General features: G+C 37.0%; 1 protein-coding gene across 14 annotated transcripts in view; it reads right to left on the reverse strand.

Annotated features, from left to right (window-relative positions):
* Positions 1-24,294, reverse strand: part of PARD3 (par-3 family cell polarity regulator) — a 425,974-nt gene that overhangs the window by 128,333 nt on the left and 273,347 nt on the right. For all 14 annotated transcript variants that reach the window (XM_065731482.1, XM_065731480.1, XM_065731479.1 and 11 more), the window contains 2 exons: positions 18,489-18,716; positions 11,965-12,181 (listed from right to left, as the gene is read on the reverse strand). In XM_065731482.1, the coding sequence (XP_065587554.1) occupies positions 11,965-12,181; positions 18,489-18,716 (445 nt within the window). The remainder of the gene's footprint in view (positions 1-11,964; positions 12,182-18,488; positions 18,717-24,294) is intronic.

Raw genomic sequence — 24,294 nt, forward strand, 5'->3', positions numbered from 1 at the left:
CTTTGCACGGCAGCAGCACTGGTAGAACAAAACATCTCTGGGGCAGAGGCAGCACAGCATGGGCGGATCCTTGCTGAGAAGGCAGCGTGGCAGCAAGTCCCCACAGCAGCTGGCACAGAGCTGGCCCAGAGCTGCCTCCCAGGGACACTTTGCATCCCGGAGCTGCCAGCAGCCAGAGTGGAGCTGTCTTCATTGTACTGCACTCGAAATAACTCTATCAGTTGCAATTTCAATTGTTGATTACTTCAAGGCCAGTCTGGGAGCAGAGGTTTATTTCAGATTGAAAATGTGCACAAAGCAGGACTTGCAGAGACATGTGGTGGTAGGGCTTGATTTCTGGTTCCAGCTTCTATGTAAATAAGCTCCTAACACAGAATATCTGAATCTGGCACCAGCCCTATACACTCTGGTGTTTTTGTTCTCATTTGTACATGTTCAGGCACTATAAGAAGTGAGTGACTGGGCATATGTTTATTTAGAAAACTAGACAGATGATATTTAAAATAAACCCAATCCTGAGATGTTCTTCCTGAGATGAGATCAGCTCTGCTTGTGCTCGATGCTCCACGCGGCATACAGCAATCATTATTGCCATTTTCATATTTCTTTGGAATACAAAAATAAACAACAAAAAATCACCTTTTTTTTTTTTAAATTATTATTATTATAGGCTAAAGAAAGAATTAGAAAAGTATTTCAGGTTTCACAGATGATATCAGGATCCCAGTAGTTACCGATGATAGTACAGTTGGTATCATCACCTGCTCAGCAAGATCAGAGAAAAGAGACACTTCTGTCAGTTACACTGCACATGAAACTGATACTTGTAGAAGCATGCTGTGCTCTGAGTTTCAGGATTTTAGTGCTACAGGTTAAAGACAAAGATAGCATCTAAAATGAGATTGTGAAATACTTGAGATTTATTTGTGGTACGCTGAAGTTGAAATACGTAATACCAATTCATTTTGCATTTTAAATACTGCTGCCACACCTAGTGTTGAATATGCTAGAAGCACTTGCAATTGGTATAAAAATATATAACAAAAATGGTGATACAGCTAAGATTCTAGATGCATTTTTTGCTACTACATCCTTTTATGCAGAATTCTATAGAGCTAATTCATAAACTTCATTTTTGATTAGTTTTCCTACTGCAACAATGTAACAGAAAGAAACAAAATCTACAAATATTTTCAAATCACAATCACCTTGCAAACTGAACTCAATTCCCGTGTCTAGAAGCCATGAGTAGCATATGCTTTTAGCATATAAATATTTTGTGTTTCCACACTACATGAAACTCCACAGGGCATCAAAGAATCTGAAGACTCTGTCATGCACTAGGTACTATCCCATTTTTACTATGTGAAACAGTTCTTCCTCCAAGTTTGAATGACTTATCAATCTTCTTCTGGAGTCTCCACTGTTAGCATCTCACTAACAAAGCTGTATCTATAAAGTCAATGTATCTGCTAAATTAAATATTTCTAACAATTTTCCTACCAGTACAGCATTATTAATACATTTTCAAGATGCAATTTTAAACCCTTTAAAATAGACATATCAATAGTATGCTATTGTTTTAATTGCAAATCGTTAGGACCATTAAGTAGCTTCATGAAATCATTCTTTTTCCTTTTATGAGTAGAAGCTAAAAGATTGACATCAAAACAAGAAAATTTGTAGAGACTGTGAATTTATCTTCTGCTAAAGCAAACACTTCAAGATTTACTTTTAGTCACATCATCAGCTCGCCCAAACATATACTGTAAAATTGAATCTATCTCTGCAGGGTCTATTTTATAAACAACTACAGCCTTTTCTTACCCTCTTGCTTATTGTAAGCTTGCACAGAAGCAGTAAAAGTTAATATGCACTACATTAACTACTGAAATGTTATTGTGCATCAAAAAGGTTTACTGGTATACTTGGCAAACATGCCAGCCTGAAAGCCATAAAACGCTGACATATCATGAGTCGGATTTACTGCAGTATATTGCAATCAGGTTTTCACAATCATCATATAAAAGTTTCTTCATACAAAAGTTGTTCTACACGATCTTCAAAAGGTTTTGTATATGACATACCAGATTCCAGATTCTTTTAGCACTTTGGAATTAGGTAAACATATAAAAAATACTGGCAATGGGATGAATAGCAAAGAATGGAATACACACACTCTATTTTGTACTCAAATGCAAAGGCACCTGCATCACTGTCTCAAAAAATCCTAGAGCTGCCAATTACTGTAAGCCCAGAAGACGGTTCTGAGACAAATCAGAATACAGTTACCTTGTTCTGGCACTCCACCCTTGCCAGCTGCTACTGACCATTGTTGAAGACCAAGTACTGGAGAGCAGGGTCTTAACTAGGGATTGTCTAACTTTATATGGCTGTATTCTTATGTTCTTACACAAAACTATAGAAAGTGCTGAACGCAAGTGGAAATAAAACACCACCTTCTCCTCCTCCAAAAGTAATATAAACCACCCTCTCTTTTACTGAATGAACTACAAATGCTCAGGGTTTTACTTACTTACTAGTACTAGGATACTACGTATCTGTACTTTGAGATGAAAGTGATGAATATAATCTCAAATGCAACAGAATTACGGTTTTAATTGAAAGCCGGGTGGATAGCTTCTAACATCACAAGAAATAATAGAAGGGAAGATTTCTGTAGACTTTCTTACTCACTTTCAAATAAAATAGTAATCTTTTCTAGTTCAGCGAATCTTATCAGATACTATCAAGTATCATATTAGCCAGTCACACTTGGTGCCCCAGTACTTGCAGTCCAAGATGAGTCAGCATAAGATGCATGGAAGCACAGTCAATATAACCTGTTTACAAGTGAATTCTTTTCCCTAACTCCCAGCATCGTTGTCTCACAGTTATGAACATATGCTTAGCCAATGATTTACTGCATTCTTGCTGTTGAAGGAAGTGCAGTGCCAATAAGTTCCTCAGGGTAATCATCTATCACAAAAATCCTTTAAAATTTAAACTTTTTGGATGAAAAGTTTATTTTGGGTCCACTTTTTGTGCTTCATGAGAAGTTGATGTTAATTGACTCAGATTTTTTGTATCAGTGATTATTCAGTAAGTCTTGTTCCTATCTCCTCTAACCAAGGACAAATAGTTTTCACATGGCTAGTGGTTAAGCACTGGAACAGGCTGCCGAGAGAGAGGCTGTCAAATCTCCATCCTCAGAGATATTTGCAGCTCAACTGGGTGTGAGATGCAGTAAGCTGATGAAATGTGGATGTTGGACTGCTGTGAGCAGGGCTGAACCAAGCAGAGATCCCTTCCTGCCCAAACTTCTCCATCAGTGCATTATTTCAATGCCTGTTCAATTCCTCTTAATATAATCCCCTTTCTTTTTTTTTCTCCTCATTTTTCTATTTTTTCCTTCAGAAGAACTGATAAAAGGACTGAAATTGAAGGAAATGCTACTTGCTTATCCCATGCACTGTTTTTCTAATATCAGCTTTTCTCTTTGTCTTTCTACTAAAGTTTTGTTCCTCTTATTTCTCTTGGAAACAACTTAAAAGCCTAAATAAACCCCTCTGAATGCCTGGTACCCACTGTTTTCTTACTGCACTCAGGGAAACAGATGACCTCACATACTACTTCTATTTCAGTGTGTTTCATTCCATAAATCATACTGGCTTATACCTACCCTGCCATTCTCACTGAAATGTTTTATAACACTGTCTCTAATGATTACTTCTCTGCACAACTGTAGGACACACAGCAGTCCTAGCAGAAGGCACCACCATTCCCCTGCACCATGAATCCATGTTGCTCACAAGAAGTGAGACACAGCAGCAAGAGGGAGCTTTGTCTTTTAGGGAAGGATCAGCTCTCCTGCAGCTGCCCACTCACGTACTTCAAGTGACTATAGCATAATAACCTGTGACATCTTGTGCTACAAAAATACATTAAGATGCATTACTTTTCTTCCGAGACAACTTTCTTATTCCTGTTTTTGAAGGATTTTCAAAAGACTCAGCTTTAAAAAAATCTGCAGCCAAAGCACCTGTAACCTTCATTGATATAAAGTACCATCAGTAACGATTTAAAACCTCATAGAACATTTCCAACAAATAATGAAACAAATGATGAGCTTTTCATCTAACAGATCCTTCATGTCTCCAGACGGTATTTATTTACCATACTTCATTAGGAACTAACATGCTGACTAGTTAGTAGTCTTCAATTATCACATCAGGTGGAGAAAAAAATCTTATTTCTATACAAGCTAAAACTGAAATTGACTTTGAATCTCTGAACTGTCAACAAATTCTTCTACGAAAAGGCTTGCTTTGCAGAGATTATAAAGTAGGTGTCATCCTTGACACTTGCATTCTATATTCATACTCCAGGCCTGGAAGAGAAATGCTGCAGAACGCCAGGAAGGATCTTGGAGGGCTCAGCTGTCACGCTGCGTGCCTCCCTCGCTTGCTTTGCAGTCAGATACAGTGCTGTAGATGTCAAAGGTTCTCTATTTAAACTCACTGACAAGAAAAGGAAGAATACTGGGAGAATATGTTAGCAGCTACTATGAACTTGTCTCTAGTATCAGGTCATCCTGACACTTAATTCAGGATGCTAGAAACAAAAACCCTGATTCTGTTCAAATTAAAAAACACGTAGTATGCCCCCATCAGATTTACAAGTTCAAGACTTACGATGGGAAAATCCAGTGTTAGGAGTACATACAACAAAGCACTGCTTTCTGTCAGAATGGCAAACTAGAAAGCCACATATGATTACGTTAATCTCTCATTTCAGATCATCCTCAGAATTGCATACCACTGCTCTCTGCGTTTCATGTAAAAGTCACAGTTTACTAACCGCTTAATGAAGCTGCATTCCTCAAATCCCTGACAGATTATGTGAGGTTGTTTGGATTAGAAGTAAGAATTTGCCATTCCACTGCCCACTGTCCCAATTACATTTTAGTCATAAACATCTGTACCATGGGATGTTTGGGGATGAAGGCAATGAAACACAAATCTCCTCTAAGTGACTGATTACACCAAGCAGAAGAAAACAGGAAAAATGTGTGGAGAGGAATAAAGGAGCATCATTTGTCCTTCTAAAAAGAAAAAAATATTTTCCATCAAGCTTATCTCTTTCAGTCCCTTATTTACTTTTAATTGGAAAGAAGGAAGTAAAGAATATGAAAATGCTTTGAAAGACATTTATAACAGTCCTGGATAATTGTCTGCATCAAAGATGACAATTTGCTGCATGGCTGATCTAATTCAAAAAGCTTTTCTGACTCTGTGCATCCCAGGAGCTGGCTGAAACTTTGAAAATAGATCATGACGAAGTAGCCCAGAGCAGCACAGCACACAAAAACATTATTAACAGCATCCAACTTGTAATCAGGACAAGGACTATTTCAATACTGAAAAGCAGCACACTTAGACCTTGCATCAAGGATTATAGTTTGTCACACACATATTTCCTAGCTGGTAGAAGAGGAGAAGCAGATGTGGACTTAATGAAGGTTGTGCCAGCTGGCACTTAAAGCAATAGCAGGCAAAGAGCAGCACAAATGGCCCTGATTCCATTTACCTGAGCAACGACCCACCTCAACTTTTTTTGAATAAATTCTTAGTATAAGTACCACAAGCTGCCTACAATATTCTCAGATGACTGCTAGCAAAGCCAGATGCAATTCAGTGTGCAAGCAATGATCTTTGAAGTTTGAAAAGATACAACGGACAGGTGTTTAAGCAATAACCTCTTACATGGTGTTCTAAGACTGAAGATGAATGGTATTTAGTTACGTGAGCGCTAAAAAAAAACCAAAAAAATTCTAACTTGTAGAATTAGCTCATTCCCTTGTTGTCAATTAAGTTCATGTATCAGAAAGTGTTATTCACCAATATGAAATTCTCTTTTCTTAGTTATACTTCCAAGGAAAATACTATCATTGTTGCTTCTTAAGCTACTGAATGATGAAAATGTAACCACAAATTTTATTTTATTGAGTTCAAAGTATTTTCCAGTCCTGCTGACTGGAGTATAATTCAATAGTATTTTACACAATTCAAACACCTTTTTTTTCATGAGCCTGCTTAAAAATATCTTAGTTTTAGCTGGGACAGAATTGTTTTTCTGCAGAGTGTGTGGTATTGATGTTATGTTTTGGTTCTGGGAGAAAAACAGTGTTGATAACACACCAATGTTTATAGCTGCTGCTAAGCAGCAGTGTACAGAGCCAAGGACATTCCCAACAAAGAACCCAAAGAGCTGAGGAGGAACAGAATTACATTAGCTGACTTAAATTGGCCAAAGGGGGATTCCATATCACATGACAACATGCAGAAGGAGTTCTGAAGGGGGTGGGAGTTTATCTTGTTCTCTTCTGCTCACTGGGGGCCAGCTGGGCATCAGTCAGTGGGTGGTGAGCAATTGCTTGTGCATTACTTGTTATACACATTCATATATAGAGAGTAATAAGGATTGCCTTTTTCCTTTTCTCTATCTTAGTAAATAGTTTTATCTCAACTCATGAGTTCTACATTCCACTGAGAAAGGCGGGGTGTGCAAACAACTTTATGGGGCTGAGCCACCTGCCAGGTTAAACCACAACAAACCCTTGCAATTTCCCTTTCATTTTTTCACAGACATACTGACGATGAGAAACTTGAGTAGACAGCACAAGGAAATCAAGTAAAAAGCTGCAGTAATTCTTGTAGGTTATTCTCCCATATGTTCAGCAAGAAGTCTCAGATGGCTAAAGTGATTGAAAGGTATAATTCAAAGCCACAGATATTAACATTATGAATTGGTACATGTTCATTGTACCTTAGAAATAGTTATGTGGGAAAGAAAGGGGAGAAAAACCAACAGTATATCTGCTTTCAGTTAAGCAAGGATGGAAACTAAGCTAAATATTTGTTTTCAGAGAACTGGAAAAAAAAAAACAAAAAAAAAAAACAACCAACCAACCAAAAACTCCTAATAATAATTTTAAATGAAATTTTAGGATTAGGTTCCAGTGTAATCTGAGAATATTACATTTGCTTTGGCTATTCAGTGCATTGATTTACTCACCTGTATGCTACAACAGTCAAGAGAAGAATTGGAGATTAGTCACCATATATCACAGATTTACGTTTCCATCAACATTACAGAACAGATCTTGAAATATACAGTCTCCAGTACTAAGAACACCTATGGGTATATTTACTTTTATGCACAGTGTCTTGTTCCACAAACTTCAACACCCAGTGCTTACCTTCCCCATTGAAAAGCTATGTTTATATGGGATTAAGGTATTAATTCCTACGGCAGAAAAGGTATCCACTTCTTATACTTAATTAACCACAATTGCTTCAGAGTACCCAACATCCATTTCATAAGCCACCTCCAAAACCATTATAAATATTTTCTTGCTTAAACTTCGTGTTAAGATACAAAGGTTTATTCCCCACAGCAACTTTCACTGTCCTCAGCAGTTACCTCGAAGACTCAAACATATTTGTTTTTGCAAACTCATTTTTATCTCATTATATAGCTGTCAATTTTCAGATCTATTTGTCATCATGACTCTTCCACCAGTATTTTTTCTCTAAGACGTTACTGGCTAATATTCCTCTTCCTCTTCTTGGAAACCCAAAGCTGTTTTTCTTTCCTCTTTCTTCTCAACATCTTAGTAGTTCAGTTTCTTCTAACCATGTTGTTCTTCAGACACATTCTTTCCTGAGACTGAACACTTGCCAGACATAATTTTTCATAAACTCTCCAGTGAGACTTCTCCCATACAAGCTCCCTGGCTAAGACCATGGCTGTCTACTTCCTTGCAAACAAAACAAATTCCAAAAAGCACTGACATAGTAGTGATGCTACTATATTACGAAATCATGGTTCAGCTCTATTATAGAGAAAATGATATATATCTGGTTAAAGATGTGGAGCTACAGCTTCTTTCATCTGTGACCTATTACTTCATTGCTCTTTATCACTCAGCTAAAAACTTTATCCTGTCTCACATCCTGAGGGTCCCCACTTTCATAAAAGAAAATAAGTTGTACCTGACAGGAGGATGGAAAAAGAAAGTGGCACACCTAATTTTCTCTCTCAAGAGAGGAATGTCAAAGACTTGCACAACAGAAAAGCCCATCAAACTAATGTACCTCTACCAGCACTACTTACAGGTGCACTGTTTGAAACCATTAGGTTTCTTGCCTAATGCACCACTACAAAGAGTTTTTTATCAACGGATTGTTCTTGTCAGGTTAATTTTATCAAGAAACAGAATCTCTACAGAAATAAGCAAACTGAGATTCAGAAGCGAGAAAATATATATTTTAGACTGCACTTCAAGGAGTATGAAGATTTTTGTAATCTTCTGATATCAAAACATACAGCCATTCAAGCTTTCCTAGTAGAGAAACAAAGAAGCTAGCAGAACTCCTTATCAGCTTCCCAAAACCTATTTGCTAATCTGTCAGTGGACATCCAGACACCCCTTAAATGTCAGCAGTGGAGAAGACAGAACTGCACAGCCTCTCCATGGTACAAGATTAAAGCCAGAGGACATAACACATAATCCTACTGAATGGATAAGAAAGTCAGGCGAATGATGTAACTGCTTGGGTACCAAAGATATGTTCTGATGTAAGATCTGCAGCACCTCAAAGCAGCACCAAGACTGATGTGTCAGCATCCCCTCCAAAGAGATCAATATTTCCATTCAACAGTTTTTTGGGTTTATTTACAGTCTGTATTTATCTGTGAGCAGAAAGAGGGACCATTAAGCCAAATGTCAAATTTATAAATATTATTCTCTTCTGCTCTGAAATGTCACTGTGAAAAAAGAAATGGACACTTACTCAGATAGATTTATTTCACAGAGAGAAGAGTGAAATTTCAGACTGCCCACAGCCCAGTGTGAGTGAAGGTCCTTTGCAAGTGAGGGAAGCTCGATGTCTCAGAGCACTGCATCTTGCCGTTCTCACTCATGGTTTCATCAAGCTTCTCTACTCTGGTTGATGACAGCAGTAATACAATGCAAGCACTTAAAAGACTTATTTATTATTTTAATCTGCTATCAGAATCATCAGGAGATCTTGGAAATTCTGGCTGGATTCTGAAGGATAAATGCAACCTTCAGTCCCCTTGTGGGAATTTCCATCTCATACTGCAGTTTAATGAAAATCCCAGTACCAAATCCTAAGATTTTAACTGAAGGCAAGTAGCTTTCTTTTATGCATTACACAGACTTCACTTTGGAAGCTGTCAGTTTGCATATAGGTGGTAAAAAGCCCCTTGGCTAAATACAGACATCGGTGTGTCAGTTAACAGCAATTTCACCCCACAAATGTTCTCGCCCTTACAACTGAATGAAGAAAGATTATTTTACAATAAGAACACTAGAAAGGAAGAAAGAAAAAGAAGAAAAAGAACTACAAAGAAATCACAACATTGCAAAGAACCAAAACATCCAATTATGCTTTGATCATGTCTTGAATTTCAAATGTTACTGTCATGATTATTTTTTATTGCACCACATCTTCTGATTACTTGATATCTATATGTCAGATAAACAGAAAAACAAAGCATGATATAGGCTGAAGTAGTAGTTTATCTTGCAGACATAATAAAGCCTCTCTCTCAAACATTACTGAGAAGCCTGTCAACAAAGCAAATCTGGGCACAGAGTGGAAATGAGGCATAATACTTAATTCCTTCAATCAGCATTTTCCTGTCTGCCAGAAGCACCTCTCCTGGGTGGGCTGACAAGGTGCAAGCTAATTTAAAGATTCAGGAGGAGTCAGAACTGCATCCAGATAGCACTGCTCCCACGTTAATTAAGAGGAGACTGAAAAGTAAAGTTCACTCAGAAATGGTACTGAGGAAAAATAACTCATGGAAATGTTGACTGTTCTGAAAAGCATACATGAAGCCATCATCAAGCCTTCATATCAGTAAAATTGTAGTTTTTCAGATTAAAGACTTCAGGGCTATTATATTGAGCACAGAGACAAGGCTGCTTCTGGTATTAATTGCCACTTTCACGCTCATTTCCATCTAGAACTTTCAAAGCTGCACAGGAACACAGACATGAGTCTCTAATGCCAGAGGGCAGAAAGCAGCCAATCAGCCCTGGACAGCCCAGCTCCCAAGCAAGTAAAGGCTCCCTTGTTTGGAGGACAGTCTCCACGTGTCCATTCTTTGTCTGTGTACCAAAGCTTGCATGGTGAAGCAGCTGTCTCCCAGACCCGCTAGGCATCAGGAACATTAAGCAGGAGAGGATCCAAGGACCAAGGAGACGCCTTGCTTTCTAGATGCTGTGTAAAACCTTCTGACTGGACTTCAGCTAACCAGATGGCACTCAAGTTATCAATAAGCTACCTACAAAGCACAGAATTTATCATGGATTATTTGCCACCATTTTGCCTCTCATTCCTATCATGATAGCCATTTACATCAGAGATGAACTATCTCAAAATAACTCCACAGAAAAATGGAAGAGTGCAGAAAGGAACCAGTGGTATTTCATACCTCTAACTTTCTCCTCTGCCCCAGGAGTGCGGTACAACCCCACTTCAGGCTTTGACTTAGTCAAGCAAACACCAAGAAAATGAAGATATTCCTGTAGGACATCCAGACGATGAGGCTGAGGTACTCTCCTCCCTTTTGACATGTGAAGCTATCTTTTATAAAACTTCTGGTACACTGTTGCATGTGATGCCTAACAACCTGATATGGTTCTGTGTTTTTTCAAATAAATATTCTATTATTTTCCAACTTTTTACATCCTAAGTTAACTAATTTTGTATTGCCATTCACAGCCAGAACAACTCTCAAAAACCTCAGCAGTAACAACCAAAGTTCAATTACAGGATAAAGACAATAACAAGTTTTAAGGAAATGGAAGTTCCACTTAAATGCTCTGAGAGAAGAATCTCTGTTAATAAATCTTTGAAATAATACTGGCATCTCACTTCAAATAAAAAACATCGAATCACTGCATACATAAAAGAAAACAAACACTAACTTAATATAATTCTTTTTTTTTTTTCCTGGAAATGTATTTATTTACACTAGCTATCTAAAAGAAAGACTGATTTTCTTACTGTCTCACCCCTTCCCAGAAGTGATCAAAGGTGTTTGTCATGTTTCACCATTTACCCAGAACAGCAGGGTGTCCCTCAGCAGTCTGCTCCTTTCAGATCATTTATGTCTGCTGGAGAGAAGACTCCTTTAAAAAGCACAGTACTTGGTACAAAATCAGGTCTTTCACTGACCTTTCTCTAGACTATGGGTTCTCAGAGCACACAGTCTTATTTAGATCCCGATTTCCTCAAGATGAGCCTGCTGTTTTTCAATCTCAAACTGATTCATCTCTTTCCCATCTTACCACCATGATACAAAATACACTTAATAGCAAAGCAAAAAAAAAAAATAAAAAATCCACTTATTTAGTTGCATGTAAGCTTTGGGTACAAGATTTAGAAAAGCACATTTTTGGAATGAAAATAAATAAAAAGGAAAAGGAAAAGGAAAAGGAAAAGGAAAAGGAAAAGGAAAAGGAAAAGGAAAAGGAAAAGGAAAAGGAAAAGGAAAAGGAAAAGGAAAAGGAAAAGGAAAAGGAAAAGGAAAAGGAAAAGGAAAAGGAAAAGGAAAAGGAAAAGGAAAAGGAAAAGGAAAAGGAAAAGGAAAAGGGAAAAGGGAAAAGGGAAAGGGAAAAGGAAAAAACATTTGACCTGTCAAGAGATATGAGCACTACTTAGACATCAACAAAGACTCTTTTCAAGATTAGGCAGCATGAATGCTTTAAACCTGCTTTGCTTTTACAGCCCTTTCAGCCCGCTAACCAACAGCTTCTTTTCCACTCTGAGCAGCTTCTTTTTCATGACACTACTTATAAACACAAAAATTGACAGACAGAAGATGAAGGTTCATTATTTTCATATCCAATTGCAAAGCACCTACCTGAACATGTCTCCTAAACCTTTCAACATTCCTTTCTTTGCCTTAATTTTATCCTTCTCTTTATCTCGATCTTTCTTCTTTTCCTTTCCAGCCTTTTTTCTGTCACCCTTATCTTGGCTTCCATTCATCTGTCTCTCCAGTGAGTGGGATGGCTGGTCACTTGCTGTGGAAACAGATTCTCTACCAGATCTTGAACTTTCCTCTGTGTCTTCCTCCACTGAAAGCACAAATTAAAAAACATCAATGGGATAAGAATAAACAACAAAGGCAGGTATTTTTGGTATATTGTATAAGTTACTTTCAATAAGGATATATGCACCATACCAAGGTATTCCCATTTTTTTTCTAAATCAGTATTCACTAATTTGGAATTTTCTTGAAATGACCATGTGTACACAAACTCTCAAAGGCAAGGAATTCATCTCTGAAGAACATTCTGCATAACTTGATTCATGCTTTGTGCACACTCTAAATAACATACAGATTATGGGGAAGATGTTAATTGGACCCCATTAAGTGATGTTAATTAGATCCTTTTATTTTAGCATCTAAATCAGTTGAGGAGAGTTTCAGAAATGTCTGCAAGAAGAAACAACAGCTGTGCAGCATGCCCTATCAGTAAATTCTTAGTAATATTCCCATAAAAATATGAAAGTCATTAAGGACTGTTGACCCTCACTAGAAGCCTTAATAGGCTGATTCTTCTGCTGCAAATACCGGAATGATTCTGATGCACTACTTCATTTCCTGGTGTAGTTTAAAGCACATCATGCATCATAGCTTTTATTCTTCCAGAGCAGTAATACTGGTCAAGGTGGAGCAGCCTGGGAGGCTCAGGTGGGGAGATTCCACCCAGTGGAACAAGGAAAATATTTTACGAGCAGGTAATGTGTTTCTTCTCTCTTTCTAATCCCAGACCAAGGCGCAGAGAATCCTAAATTATACCTGAGGTTAAATTTATCAGAGCACACATGTTTCACAAGGCCTGAAATAAAAAATGATCAAAAGAAATAATCCAATCAGGAACAGAAAACTCCCCCAGCAGTTCAGTGAGAAAGAAAGAAAATATGTTAAACATGAGAGTTAGAATTGTGAAGCCATTTTGATGTAGCTTAAAGCCAAGTCCAACAACTATACTGCATGGCTGGTGAAGTTGTGATCTCCCAGGAACTCTAACATTTTATTTCATCACATTATAAACAGGGCTGCATCATTTCCCAGTTTTCCAACAGACAGCACAAAGCAGCAATTAAGACCACAGGCACATACTCTGTACTGATTCTTGTAGCTCTTACAGGTTCCAAACAACTATATGTATATAAAATATGCAAAGAGATTTGGAAAAGGTCGTGACATAGCTGAAAGGAAGAATCATTTTTCAGTTTGGCATATGTTTACTTATTATTATTATTATTATTATTATTATTATTATTATTACTACTACTATTGGTAGACCTCAGGGACTTTTCTACAACTAATGGAAGTGTGCAATTCTTTAGAAATTTTTATAAACAGAGTACTGTAGAATATAAATTTTCTCTTTTTACTCATCTTTCACATTCACCATTCTAATAATTCACTGAAGCTGAGGTATCTACAAATCACCAGCTGAAAGCCACTCGATATTCTGTTCCCTCTCTCAGATACTTGCCTGCAAAATACTGTTTATTTTTTAATATTACATTGCACAGATCTGCCCAATAGACTTATTCAGTGAGTAACCCAGCATTTCTATAAATAATATATCCAACCCTGCAAGATCACATAAACATTTTTCAAGAGAAACATATCATGTCAGATAAATATCAACATTAATAACCATTTTTGAATATCAACTAGTACTCTGAAGTAAAAATCAACAGAAAGAAAGAAAGACATTTCCCAGCAATTCATATTAGCTTGTCTTCAGGAGTGCTATGAACTAAGCAGGTGGTAGAACTTCTCAGCTGTAGGCAGAGTTTAAAGTTTGGATAATTTTATTTTAGAAAACTAACAGGTATTTCCTATACCTTTGTCTGTATTAGCTGCACTTGGACTTTTTTGGTGAAAATGTTTCTTAAACAAATTTTGGGATGATATTTAATTGTTCTAAAACAGTAGTGGAAAACTACTTTGAAACAGAGATGCAAATTTTTTACATGTTAATTTATAGCTGCAATCTGTTCCATTTAAACCAACTAGGCATTTGAATGATTGTACTTGAAAACAAACAAAATTAGTAAAAAAATAAAAAATAAAAAAATAAAAACAGTACGAATTTGACAAATTCCGAAGTTGACTGTTTACTTGCTACTACATTGCTAGAATTCCAAAGATAAATAGATTTGTTCTATGGTTTTTCATTTCCATATGAAATTACACTATTTTAGGCCTAAATATGTATTAAGTGTATTGTGCTGTGCTGATTGCTGAACTACTTGTCATAACAATGCTTCCTTTTATTGTTTTGCATATTGGCTCCCTTCCACAGTTGTGCTGCAATAAATATTTGTCTGTCGTATACATTTTGCTTGCAGTTAATTCCATAGCTTCGAATGAGCCTTGTGAACCAGGATGTCTGTTCTCTTGGAATAAACATTCGTGTTTCCACTGGGGTAAATGGATTTCCAGTTTCTTAAAAAGGCACAACATGAAGAAACTTGTTTCACTTTTATGCAGAACATTCACTCTGCAATTAACATACACCTAATTACTAGCATTTAGAACAAATGCAAATGCTGTTCAATTAAAATTCAAGCCAAGGCTCAAATGAAACTTCTTATTTTTGTTAAGTTGCATTAATGACATTAGGTTGCTGCAAAATGCAGAATTTATTTGTTTTGTTTTTACTGCTACTTCTTCTTTTTCTCCACCCTCTCACTCCCTTCCCCCATTCAGGATGCTGAAGACAAAAAATTCAATTGGAGTATACTTTAAACATCAATTAAAACTGAAAACTAGTGTCATTTCATGAACCACACTGTACTAAAGAGAACTACACAAACAGGTATTATGAAGCTATTCTCCTAATTAGGCCATAAAATGGAAAAGATGCACATGAGGAATCAAAGCTACTTAATGTGAACCTATTTTGCCACTAAGTTTCCAGGCCTCTTATTGTGATATTTAATACAGCCATAGATTCTAGCAATTAAGATTCAGCAAAAGATTAGAAAGCTTTGCTGATCTCTCCCAATTCAAATGTCTCGTTCTCATTCACATCATTAAAGATAAACACTTTGCTTCCAGTCTGCTATTTCAAGTATTCAGGCAAAAAAAAAAAAAGAAAATCAGGCCAAATGATCTGTGATAGCTAAACACTCACACCTTTCCACAAATATGTCTTATTTACAACCATTAAAACTCATACACGTCCCTTCATATACTTCTTAAAAGATTATCTCAGAACTGGACACACCTATCTGATTTTCCTAGCCATATAATAACATTTTTTTGCAAAGACAGTAAGTTCATTTCAAAGAGAGTGAGCCCCTCTGCCACACATACTACCTGTATTTTACAGCTTTCTTATGTAGGGTAATGACATGTTAAGAATTCCTTTATAAAATATATTGCAGAGCAGTGTCTGTAACAGAAAAGCACTCCCAGCCCTGAAACATTTGGAGAAGAAAGGGAAAACATATCAAGAAAGACAAATGATTCCAACCTCAAGGGTATCAGCAAATTGACCACCAACATGTTTGCCTGGATTTTGTAATAGAAGAAAGCCACATTTTAATTTCAAACAATTATGAAATAATTAAATACAATTTAAAAAAAATCATGCCATGTCATTATGGCAGCAGTGAGCCATTAGGCTCGTACCAGACTGTTAAATCAACCTCCACATATTCAAAGATGCCCAGACTTTTTCCAGCTGAAGAAGTCATCACTTGGCAAATTCTGCAATCTGAAGCCACACAAAATTTACAGAAAGTAGAGAAGATGGCAGGTTTTGTTTTGTTTTGTTTTGTTTTTTTAACAGATACACACATGTTCCCAGACAGACAGACCTCAGAATTTAGTATTCTGAGCTGATCCCATGCCCTGTATGGCTGGACTAGTTCTTAAGCTCTCCCAGCCACTGTGAAAAGGGAACGACCTAAAGGGTCTTCAACACTGTCCCTAGAACTGAATTCTGTGCAGCAAACTTACTACGACTTCTTTACTACGTATCTGTTTCTATTACACTGGCAGTGCAAGTTTCTGGATTAATTTTAGGTGCTTTACTGCAATTCACGGAAGCTATTAGGCCCCACAACTTCAATAGAACATGCAGTTTCATGTATATAGCTTAGTCATACTTCAGGCCTTCCTTAGCATGTGAGATTTGAGAACAACTTGGTTCTCGCTCTTCCATGAAAATGAGACGGCTCCTGGTCCAATGTCATGGTTTTATGATTTCTGTTATATTATTCATATTTAACATCATAACATCATGTAGTGCATTAAGAATTAAGAAGTTAATGCCCCAGCTCTGTGGATCATCGATAGTTCCAGGTGTACCTGTCTCAGAAGAGAAGAACCACATTCCCCAGAGGACTGTGCGATGCTTTGTATTTTTACGTGTTTCTGCTCAGTGGGAAAGATAAAAACTGTCTGTGGTCACAGGACTTCACACTCTTCCCTTCAGGATCGACTCAGCAGTGGGTGTTTGTTGCAGCCGTCCGCCTTCAGCATTAGCGTAAGGCCTTCGGTTTATCGGACACTCTCTCTCTCTTGCTCATTTTATTTGACTCATCAGCCTCAATTCCAATTGTACTGTATTGTGTTATTTTCCTTTCTGATATCTTATTTAGTAAATTAGCTTTCCTCCTCAGATCGTTGCCGCTGTTTTGTTCCTAGGCCCATCTCCCTTCTCCTTTTTTCCCTTTCCCCCTCTCCCTTCCCAGGGTGTGGGCTCGTGGGTCCCCTGCCTCAATTGTCACGATAGCCGGTCAAACCAACCTGCAAAACGCTGACACACGTCAATGCCAGACTTCTTCAACCATACAAAGATGAGGACAGATATTCACCACAAGGCATTTGACTTTCAGACTGAAAATTTGTTGGGTTTCCATTACTTCCATGCAAAGAATACAAAGACCACCAAAGATTTCCTTTCTGCTCTCTGCGCATTGCATCAATAAGCCCAAAACATCTTACAGATATCTAATAAGTCTATATTCACCTAGAAAACATTTTTTGAAAGCAGTTCTGCTGTAATTTTGGTGAAAGTTAAATCATCTGTAACTTCTGGATAGTCCCTGGATATCTGATGCCTCAAAACAAGAAAGCTCCATCAGCTGGCTCACATCAAATAAGGGCTTTTAGAAAACATGACCTTATGTCCTTATGATCATAGGCACATGGTCTGGAAGAATGTGCAGGACAATTACATTTTTTCTCATACTTGTTCCCTTACTGGCCAAAACCAGAATGACAGCCAGCAGTACCAGACCAGCATTTAGCCTGCGTTTCATGAAATTGCTAGGTATGGCAAAAGTGAAGCAGAATGAATGCTGTCTGTAACTACCTTTGAGAAAAGTGACTGGCAGAATGATTTCTCTTTCAGAGTCAGAACTGACTTTTAGCAATGGACATATTAAAAGAAAAACAACCAAAGAGTTTTGAAAAACATAAAAGGATTAATCTTAGTACAGAATATTATGGAATGACACTTAGAAACTAAAAAATTAAAGCAAGCAGAGAGTTAAAAGTCTCTTTTCAAGGTTCTTCTGCAAGTATTCAGGCTAAATATTTTACCACTTCAGCTTTCCAAGCATCGTCTTCATTCATAAACTTTTAACTAGCTGCAGGTTGATTAAAAAAATTCTGCGGGTGTGTGTGACATGTTGAAACTAATACAACATGAAGGTTAAAAATTCAATAATTTTCATACAACCTCTGATTGAGGTAATTTACCATTCGCACTATTTTTATTCAATATAAGTTGTCATTTTCCCAGCCCATTCTTACATAGTTCAATAATGATAAGGTTAGCTTTGAAGTGATTCTTTTATGTTAATGACATTCTCCACATGTTGGGTCATACTTCGGGTTAAAGAACTGAAAATGTAAATGAATGCCCATTAGGGTGGGTAATAGCTGATCATTAACTTTATATTTTATTAGATCTGCCAGCCTTACTCATTCTAATTAAAGGACAGTGATTTCTTTTTTTCCCCCAGACACTACAAGTGTACCCTTTCAAAGTTAGATGCACATATTTTTGTAACATTAATTCAGTGGGTTTTTTTTTCTTTCTGCGTAAAAAATTTTCTAATTTACATCAGTAAATTAATTAGCTGCCTTACAGAAAATGTTCATAGTAAGTAATTTAAGTAAACACACTCCTAATAATCTTATTTCCTTATTTTAGGAAGGAAGGAAGCTGCAGAGTATTGCAATCTGTTTAATGCATATGAAGGGCAAAAGCCTGAAAAAAAACATGACGAGTTATTAGTTATATTCTTTTAAAATCCTAAAATTATATCACTTTCAATTACCTTCGAAAGGAATTGACCAACACTGTTAACGTTCTTTATGTACAATAGCTTACTTACAAGTTTCCATGCCTTCATCATCATCATCTGCTACAGGTTTATCATATGATTTGTCTATGGCAGCTCTGAAGCTTTCATTGCAGCCTCGTCCTCGGATAATTCGTGGGCGGGGGCGGTGAAAGGGAATATCACCATTGAGAGTCACCTCAGCAACTGCTGTCTGCAGACTTTCTAATGAGCTGGATTTCTTCAGACCTAATGAAGGCCCTACATCTCTGGTTGGGGAACCTTAGTGATTTAGGGAAGAAAAAAGGGTAATTAGAATTAGTGTAGAGAACTGCATGCTTGATTATGCATATCCATTGTGAAAGTCTTTGGGGACACACTTAACACTATTCACATCATCTCTCAATAATCTACAGGGAATTCTCTGCAGATTTGTTGGTCTCAGAAGTGAATGAGTATGTCAAGTTATAGTCAACGAATCTGACAACATTAGCGAGGTCTGCTTTTTCAAATCAGTGAAAAGATACCAACATCCATCACTATTACTTTAACAATCTGAATGATAAAAGTAAGCACAGGGCTTTAAACACAGCTCATAAAAACAACAGAGATAGAAATCTTACTGCATCAAACAAAATTATTAATTAGTTTTTGTTTAGAGCAGAAAATTTCATTTGTACAAGCAACTGATAAACAGCATATTCTCGTCATGAATCTATGGTGTTTAGAGCAACATTCTGGTAAAGTACTCCGACTTCTGGCTTCAAGGAATATGTTTGGTTTAAACTGACTTCTGAAGACTTGCATCAAAATGCTAACAATTTCATAATGAAATATTTCTGAGAAATACCAGCTGACTTGCTGAGATTTTGAGAATTTGCTTATAAAAACCTATGGCGAAGCCCCAGTTAGGCTGGCAGTACCACAGTATCAGCTACCCATCACTAGCTGTTTGCAGGTTGATGTCTATACAGCTCTGTAGCTGGGGCTGAGGGCAGACCTTATCACAGCTGCTTGTTCAGAGGCACGCCCAGAAAGCACTGGGCAGTATTCCTCAAAACCCTTTCTCCATCCAGACTTGCATTCTGAGATTTTTGGACTACATTTTTAGCCTATGCTTTCAGATACACAGTTTTAGTGAAAATCAGCTGACAGTTGCACAATTGGATTTCATAGTTAAAACTAGGAGAGATCTATCAGAAAAAAAAATACATATATAACAAAAATTCACTGCACTTAGAACAGTTTTGTTTTAAAGTGCAGAATATTCTCAGCTAGCTTTTGCATAGGACTTGTGCCCAGAGAGAAGTATGAGATGGGATGGAAGGGGAAAGAGGGATGATGGACATACAGAAGGGATACAGAACAGTAGCATGGCAAGTCTTCACCAAGTTTATTGCTGTCTCAGTATGAGACTAAGCGAGGCAACAAATGCTTCAATAAATGCTTCCATTTTCTACTCAGCTATTAAAATTCTGAGCAACTAAGTTGCAATGAAATCCATTTGATTAAATACATTCAAACAGCAGCTGTCAAAAAATCCCCCCTCAGCTGCCCTACTTTTAAGAAGAATTTGTAAATAGAAACAAAATAAAAATCCTCTTTCCCAGGTCTATAGAATTCCTGCAGTTTGTTTCCCCCAGAGGTCTGGGGTCCTGCCACTTGCATGCACCCTCACCCCAAAATAAATGCTTCTCAACAAATTAGAAATTTTATTTCAGTGAACTCACACCTCCTGGAAGAGGCCACCCTCTTGTTGCAGCCTGTATTTGTTGGAGGGCTGAGGGCCACAGGGATGGCTGGGCACAGTACAGCTGTCGGGGTGAACAAGAGCAGCCAGCTGGGACAAGGGAGGGCTGATGGCTTCCCAGCTGTGCAAACAAACTGCGTCCAGGATCCCCCAGCATTTGAACGTGGCCTGAAGTCTAGTGCAAGTGCTTTTACATAACACACTGTGCCTAGCAGAAGACCTTCAGCTTATAATGCCTTATAAAATTGCCCACCTCCTAGCTTGTGTCACAAACTGTTGTTCTTCTACTAATGTCTCTAATGTCTGCTATAGACAACAGATGAGATTTTGTTGTTTTTTAATATTATTTTTGAGACTGTTTTGTTAATAAATAAATAAATGAACAGTCTATGAGACAAGAAAGAAAAATGAATGTAAAAGTTTGAAGCAAAAAAAAAGACACAGAAAGAGAACAATGCTATATAAACCAGCTGTTTGACATATTCACTTTCATATACAAAGGGAAAGGCTATCCTCTTACATGGCAACTTACTGTAAACTTCCTTATACCAGAGTCTGCTTTGCTACCTTCTAAATGAAATGCTCATGTATCTTTCCTTAATTACTGAGTGGTTCTTTTTGTAAACAGTAATTATAAAGCCAGCATTTATGTGCCCATTTATGTTCATAAAGGACATTACAAAAATTCCATTTCCTGCTACCTAATACAGATGTTTGTGAGAACACTATTTATGCAAGTTGTGCTTTCCCAAAGGAAAACCTAGATGGGATATGGCCTAATGTTCCTCAAGCACTGTATAACTAATAATGGATTATAGAAATGATAGGAATATTTATTGAACTTGTGTGGTCATGGACACAAATGTGAACAAGTTGCAGAATTTGGAAGAGGAAAATGCCCTTTCTCAAGCAATGTAAGCACTGCAATCATAAAGCTATGTGTGTTTCAATACCTCCACTATGGCCTCTTCATAGCAAGGCTACTATTATCGAAATATATAGCTAAGTCACCCTGTAAATTGAGTGAGTTCAGAATTTATTACTAGAATTCAGTAGCCAGAAAGTGAGTTGTTTACTCATAATCCAGTGAGAAACTTCCTTTAAAATGCATTTTGTTTAAAATTTATGAGTTACATCAAAACCCTTTTTCCTAAGTAAAAAAATGTCAGCATTTTCTTCCAGACTTTACAGCGCTGGTGGTAATCATCAGAAATGTTATCTGCTCAGAATGAGTTCTATTTTGACAACAGAATTTAAAACAGAATAGCAAAAAAAAAGAAGGAAAAAAAGACACATCTACCCCAAGCATCTTTATGTGACTGAGAGTTCTTTTATCATTTTTTTAAAATTTGAAGTTTTATCAAAAGTTTCATTTCTGACAATTTCATTAACAAATCCCCCTTGGGGTGGATGCAGCCATCCATAGTTCAGCAGCACTCCTCCTGTAGATCACACTGCCTCTCCTCCCCACACTTTGCTTACACATTCACTCTTAGAGTTTTACTCTATGCAATGTACACCAGAATCCACCTCAGTATCATGCTTGCACCACCACCAAGCACTGCCCACTGCACATGCACAGCACCTCGTGTCCCCCAGATCAGACCCTGGGCACAGCAACACGCCTGCTTGCCGCACCATGCAGCACCCCTTGCTCATGCACAACATGCATTGGGTGGATCGGCTCTCATGAGCCACATGTAGATCCAATGAGACATCTGACACGCACACACAACATTACGTGACACCTGGTGTTCCAATCCCTTTGTTTTTCCCTCATGTTAACTGTTTTATTAGTCCTGACGCCTTCCTTTCTCCAACCTCACATTATGTATTTATACAGTGCCACAAATCCACATGGATGATTTGCAAAGGCAAAAAACAGTGTTAAAGGATGTAGGAGGATTCCTTCAGTGATGATTTTTAAGAGCTGTAGTAGCTTTTTTAAGTGCTATAAAAAAAGCACTTTCTTTTAAATGATTTAAAATGATGTTTTTGTTTCTTTCTGAAGCATTATTTTTATCAGGTTAAATACTACCAGTGACTTAGGTCAAAAACTTCCCTCTGTCAGTTTTGCAAAGGCACGATGTCTACATTTTTTCTTAAAAGACACCAGCAGTGAGTCAGTTTTTATATTTACTAACATCTGCTCCATTATATTTGATAAATTCTTATATTTCTAGTTCAATTCCTACAATAAAGGAGGAACATTTTAGCTTGGAAGGGGGCAGGGAAGGAACGGAGCAAGTAACTGCATGAAAAGTACTTCAGCTTTGGTTCCATTTAATAAAAGTTTATTTTAAAAGCCCCATGTAAAAATAAATTAAAATTCACTTTAAGTAAATATTCTGTGGAGTTTTTTAGTTTTGCTTTGATTTTACGAGAGAGTGTTTCAGCCTTTCCTCACAGTGTACATAGTAAAAAACAACAGCTAGAACTATAGTAAGCCTGGGACTCAATAAATGGGCCATGCTCAATTGCTACTGAATATACTTCTAACCTCTAGAATGAACTGTAAACACTGAAAGGATTAGGCACTTCAAGTGAACTATAGAAAGGAAAATAATTAAAAATCTATTACAGTAACCAGCACTGGTGAGTTCTACACTCTTCCTTTTCAGCCAATATTATTAAACCCAACTTTGACTGTAGCAGGGTCCATTTTTATTTTTCTCCAAAGTAAATATATGCTGAGGTTTCTGTCTTCTAGGATTCATCAAACCATAGCTCACCACACATTAGAGGTATATTTTTTCTTATATCAGATAATTTTCAAGACAAACTACAGTAAGTGGTTTGTTTAAAAATCACATCCATCTTCAGTAATGGGAGAAATGCAGCATTTATATACAAAACCTGGTTAAAAGCACACAGGATAAATAACATAAAAGTATAGTGGAAAGTGTTGTGTTCTTTTATTTTTTTTTCCAGCCACTGAGCTGTTCACAAAATATGTAACTGCTTAGTCCAGATGGTTACAGTCATGCTCATTCACCCAAGTTGTCTGACGTGTCTCTTTTTGGAATTTAATCCAGGTGTTGCACATACAGAAAAACTGCTCTCTGTTGATACCACCAAAAGCGCTTTGCACTTTTAAACCCGAGCCTCATATTTTCCTAAAATATATAGGATTTACCTCATTGTAATCACATCCCACTCCAATAAGTAGGTCAATAAGAAAATGAACAATAATTTACAATAAATTTGAGTTTGATATGTAACTTTCTGTGAATATTGCTCAGTGGTGAAGGAGTTCCCAAGCTCTCTTTCATACTATGACCATTAACACAGTTCATACTTTCACACTCTGATGGTCTGAATCCTTCAATACATTCATGCATTTTAATTTTGTGTGCTCATTCTCAATTTCTGAAGCTGCAAGTCTGTGACCATATTCTACAGCATTTTAAGGGCTAGAAGTTTTAGCTGTTTCAATAAAATTATACTGTTATCAGTTGATTACTTACAATTTCTCAGCATTCCTACTCATGTTGTAAAATGTGGTTAAACAGAGATGCAGTTGTGAATTATTAATCATAAATTCTGCATGGAACGCTCTGTTCCCCAAATTATGCTAAAATAAATAATATTGTCAGGTTTAAAAGGTGAATTGTTCCTAATTAGAGCTAAGTAATGTTATGGTGTCCTCTGGATCTAGCCTAATTAAAACAGCATTTCAAAGGTCAAAAGCTAACATGTATTAATAAATCATAAAGGCTAATAATTGCAGCTGGTGCATTATTTTAATTACTAATAAAAATATGCTTTGAAAGCTATTTCTCATTATCATTGTGTGAAATGTTACAATCAATCGTATGTGGAAAAGATTCTATTTACATATTCTTTTGTTCTGTTTCACTGCTCGGGTTTCAGTTCCGAAGGCAAATCAACTTGCACTAATAATCATCAACTCAACTTGCAACATGTATCTGATGACCACTCAAGGCAAAGACAGCAGTTTTGGAATTAAAATAATTATTTTCAAGCACTGTGTTAGCACTCTAAGAGGCAACCATCTGACTCTTCTACAACATCACTCTGTCTTTGAAGCTAGATTTTCCAAGATTTTATTGAAAGGACAAAAATTATGATAACTGTGAATATTTATGA

The sequence above is a fragment of the Cyrtonyx montezumae genome, unplaced genomic scaffold (assembly GCF_038088225.1).
Source record: "Cyrtonyx montezumae isolate F1298 unplaced genomic scaffold, pur_monq_1.0 scaffold_14, whole genome shotgun sequence".
Lineage (NCBI taxonomy): Eukaryota > Metazoa > Chordata > Aves > Galliformes > Odontophoridae > Cyrtonyx > Cyrtonyx montezumae.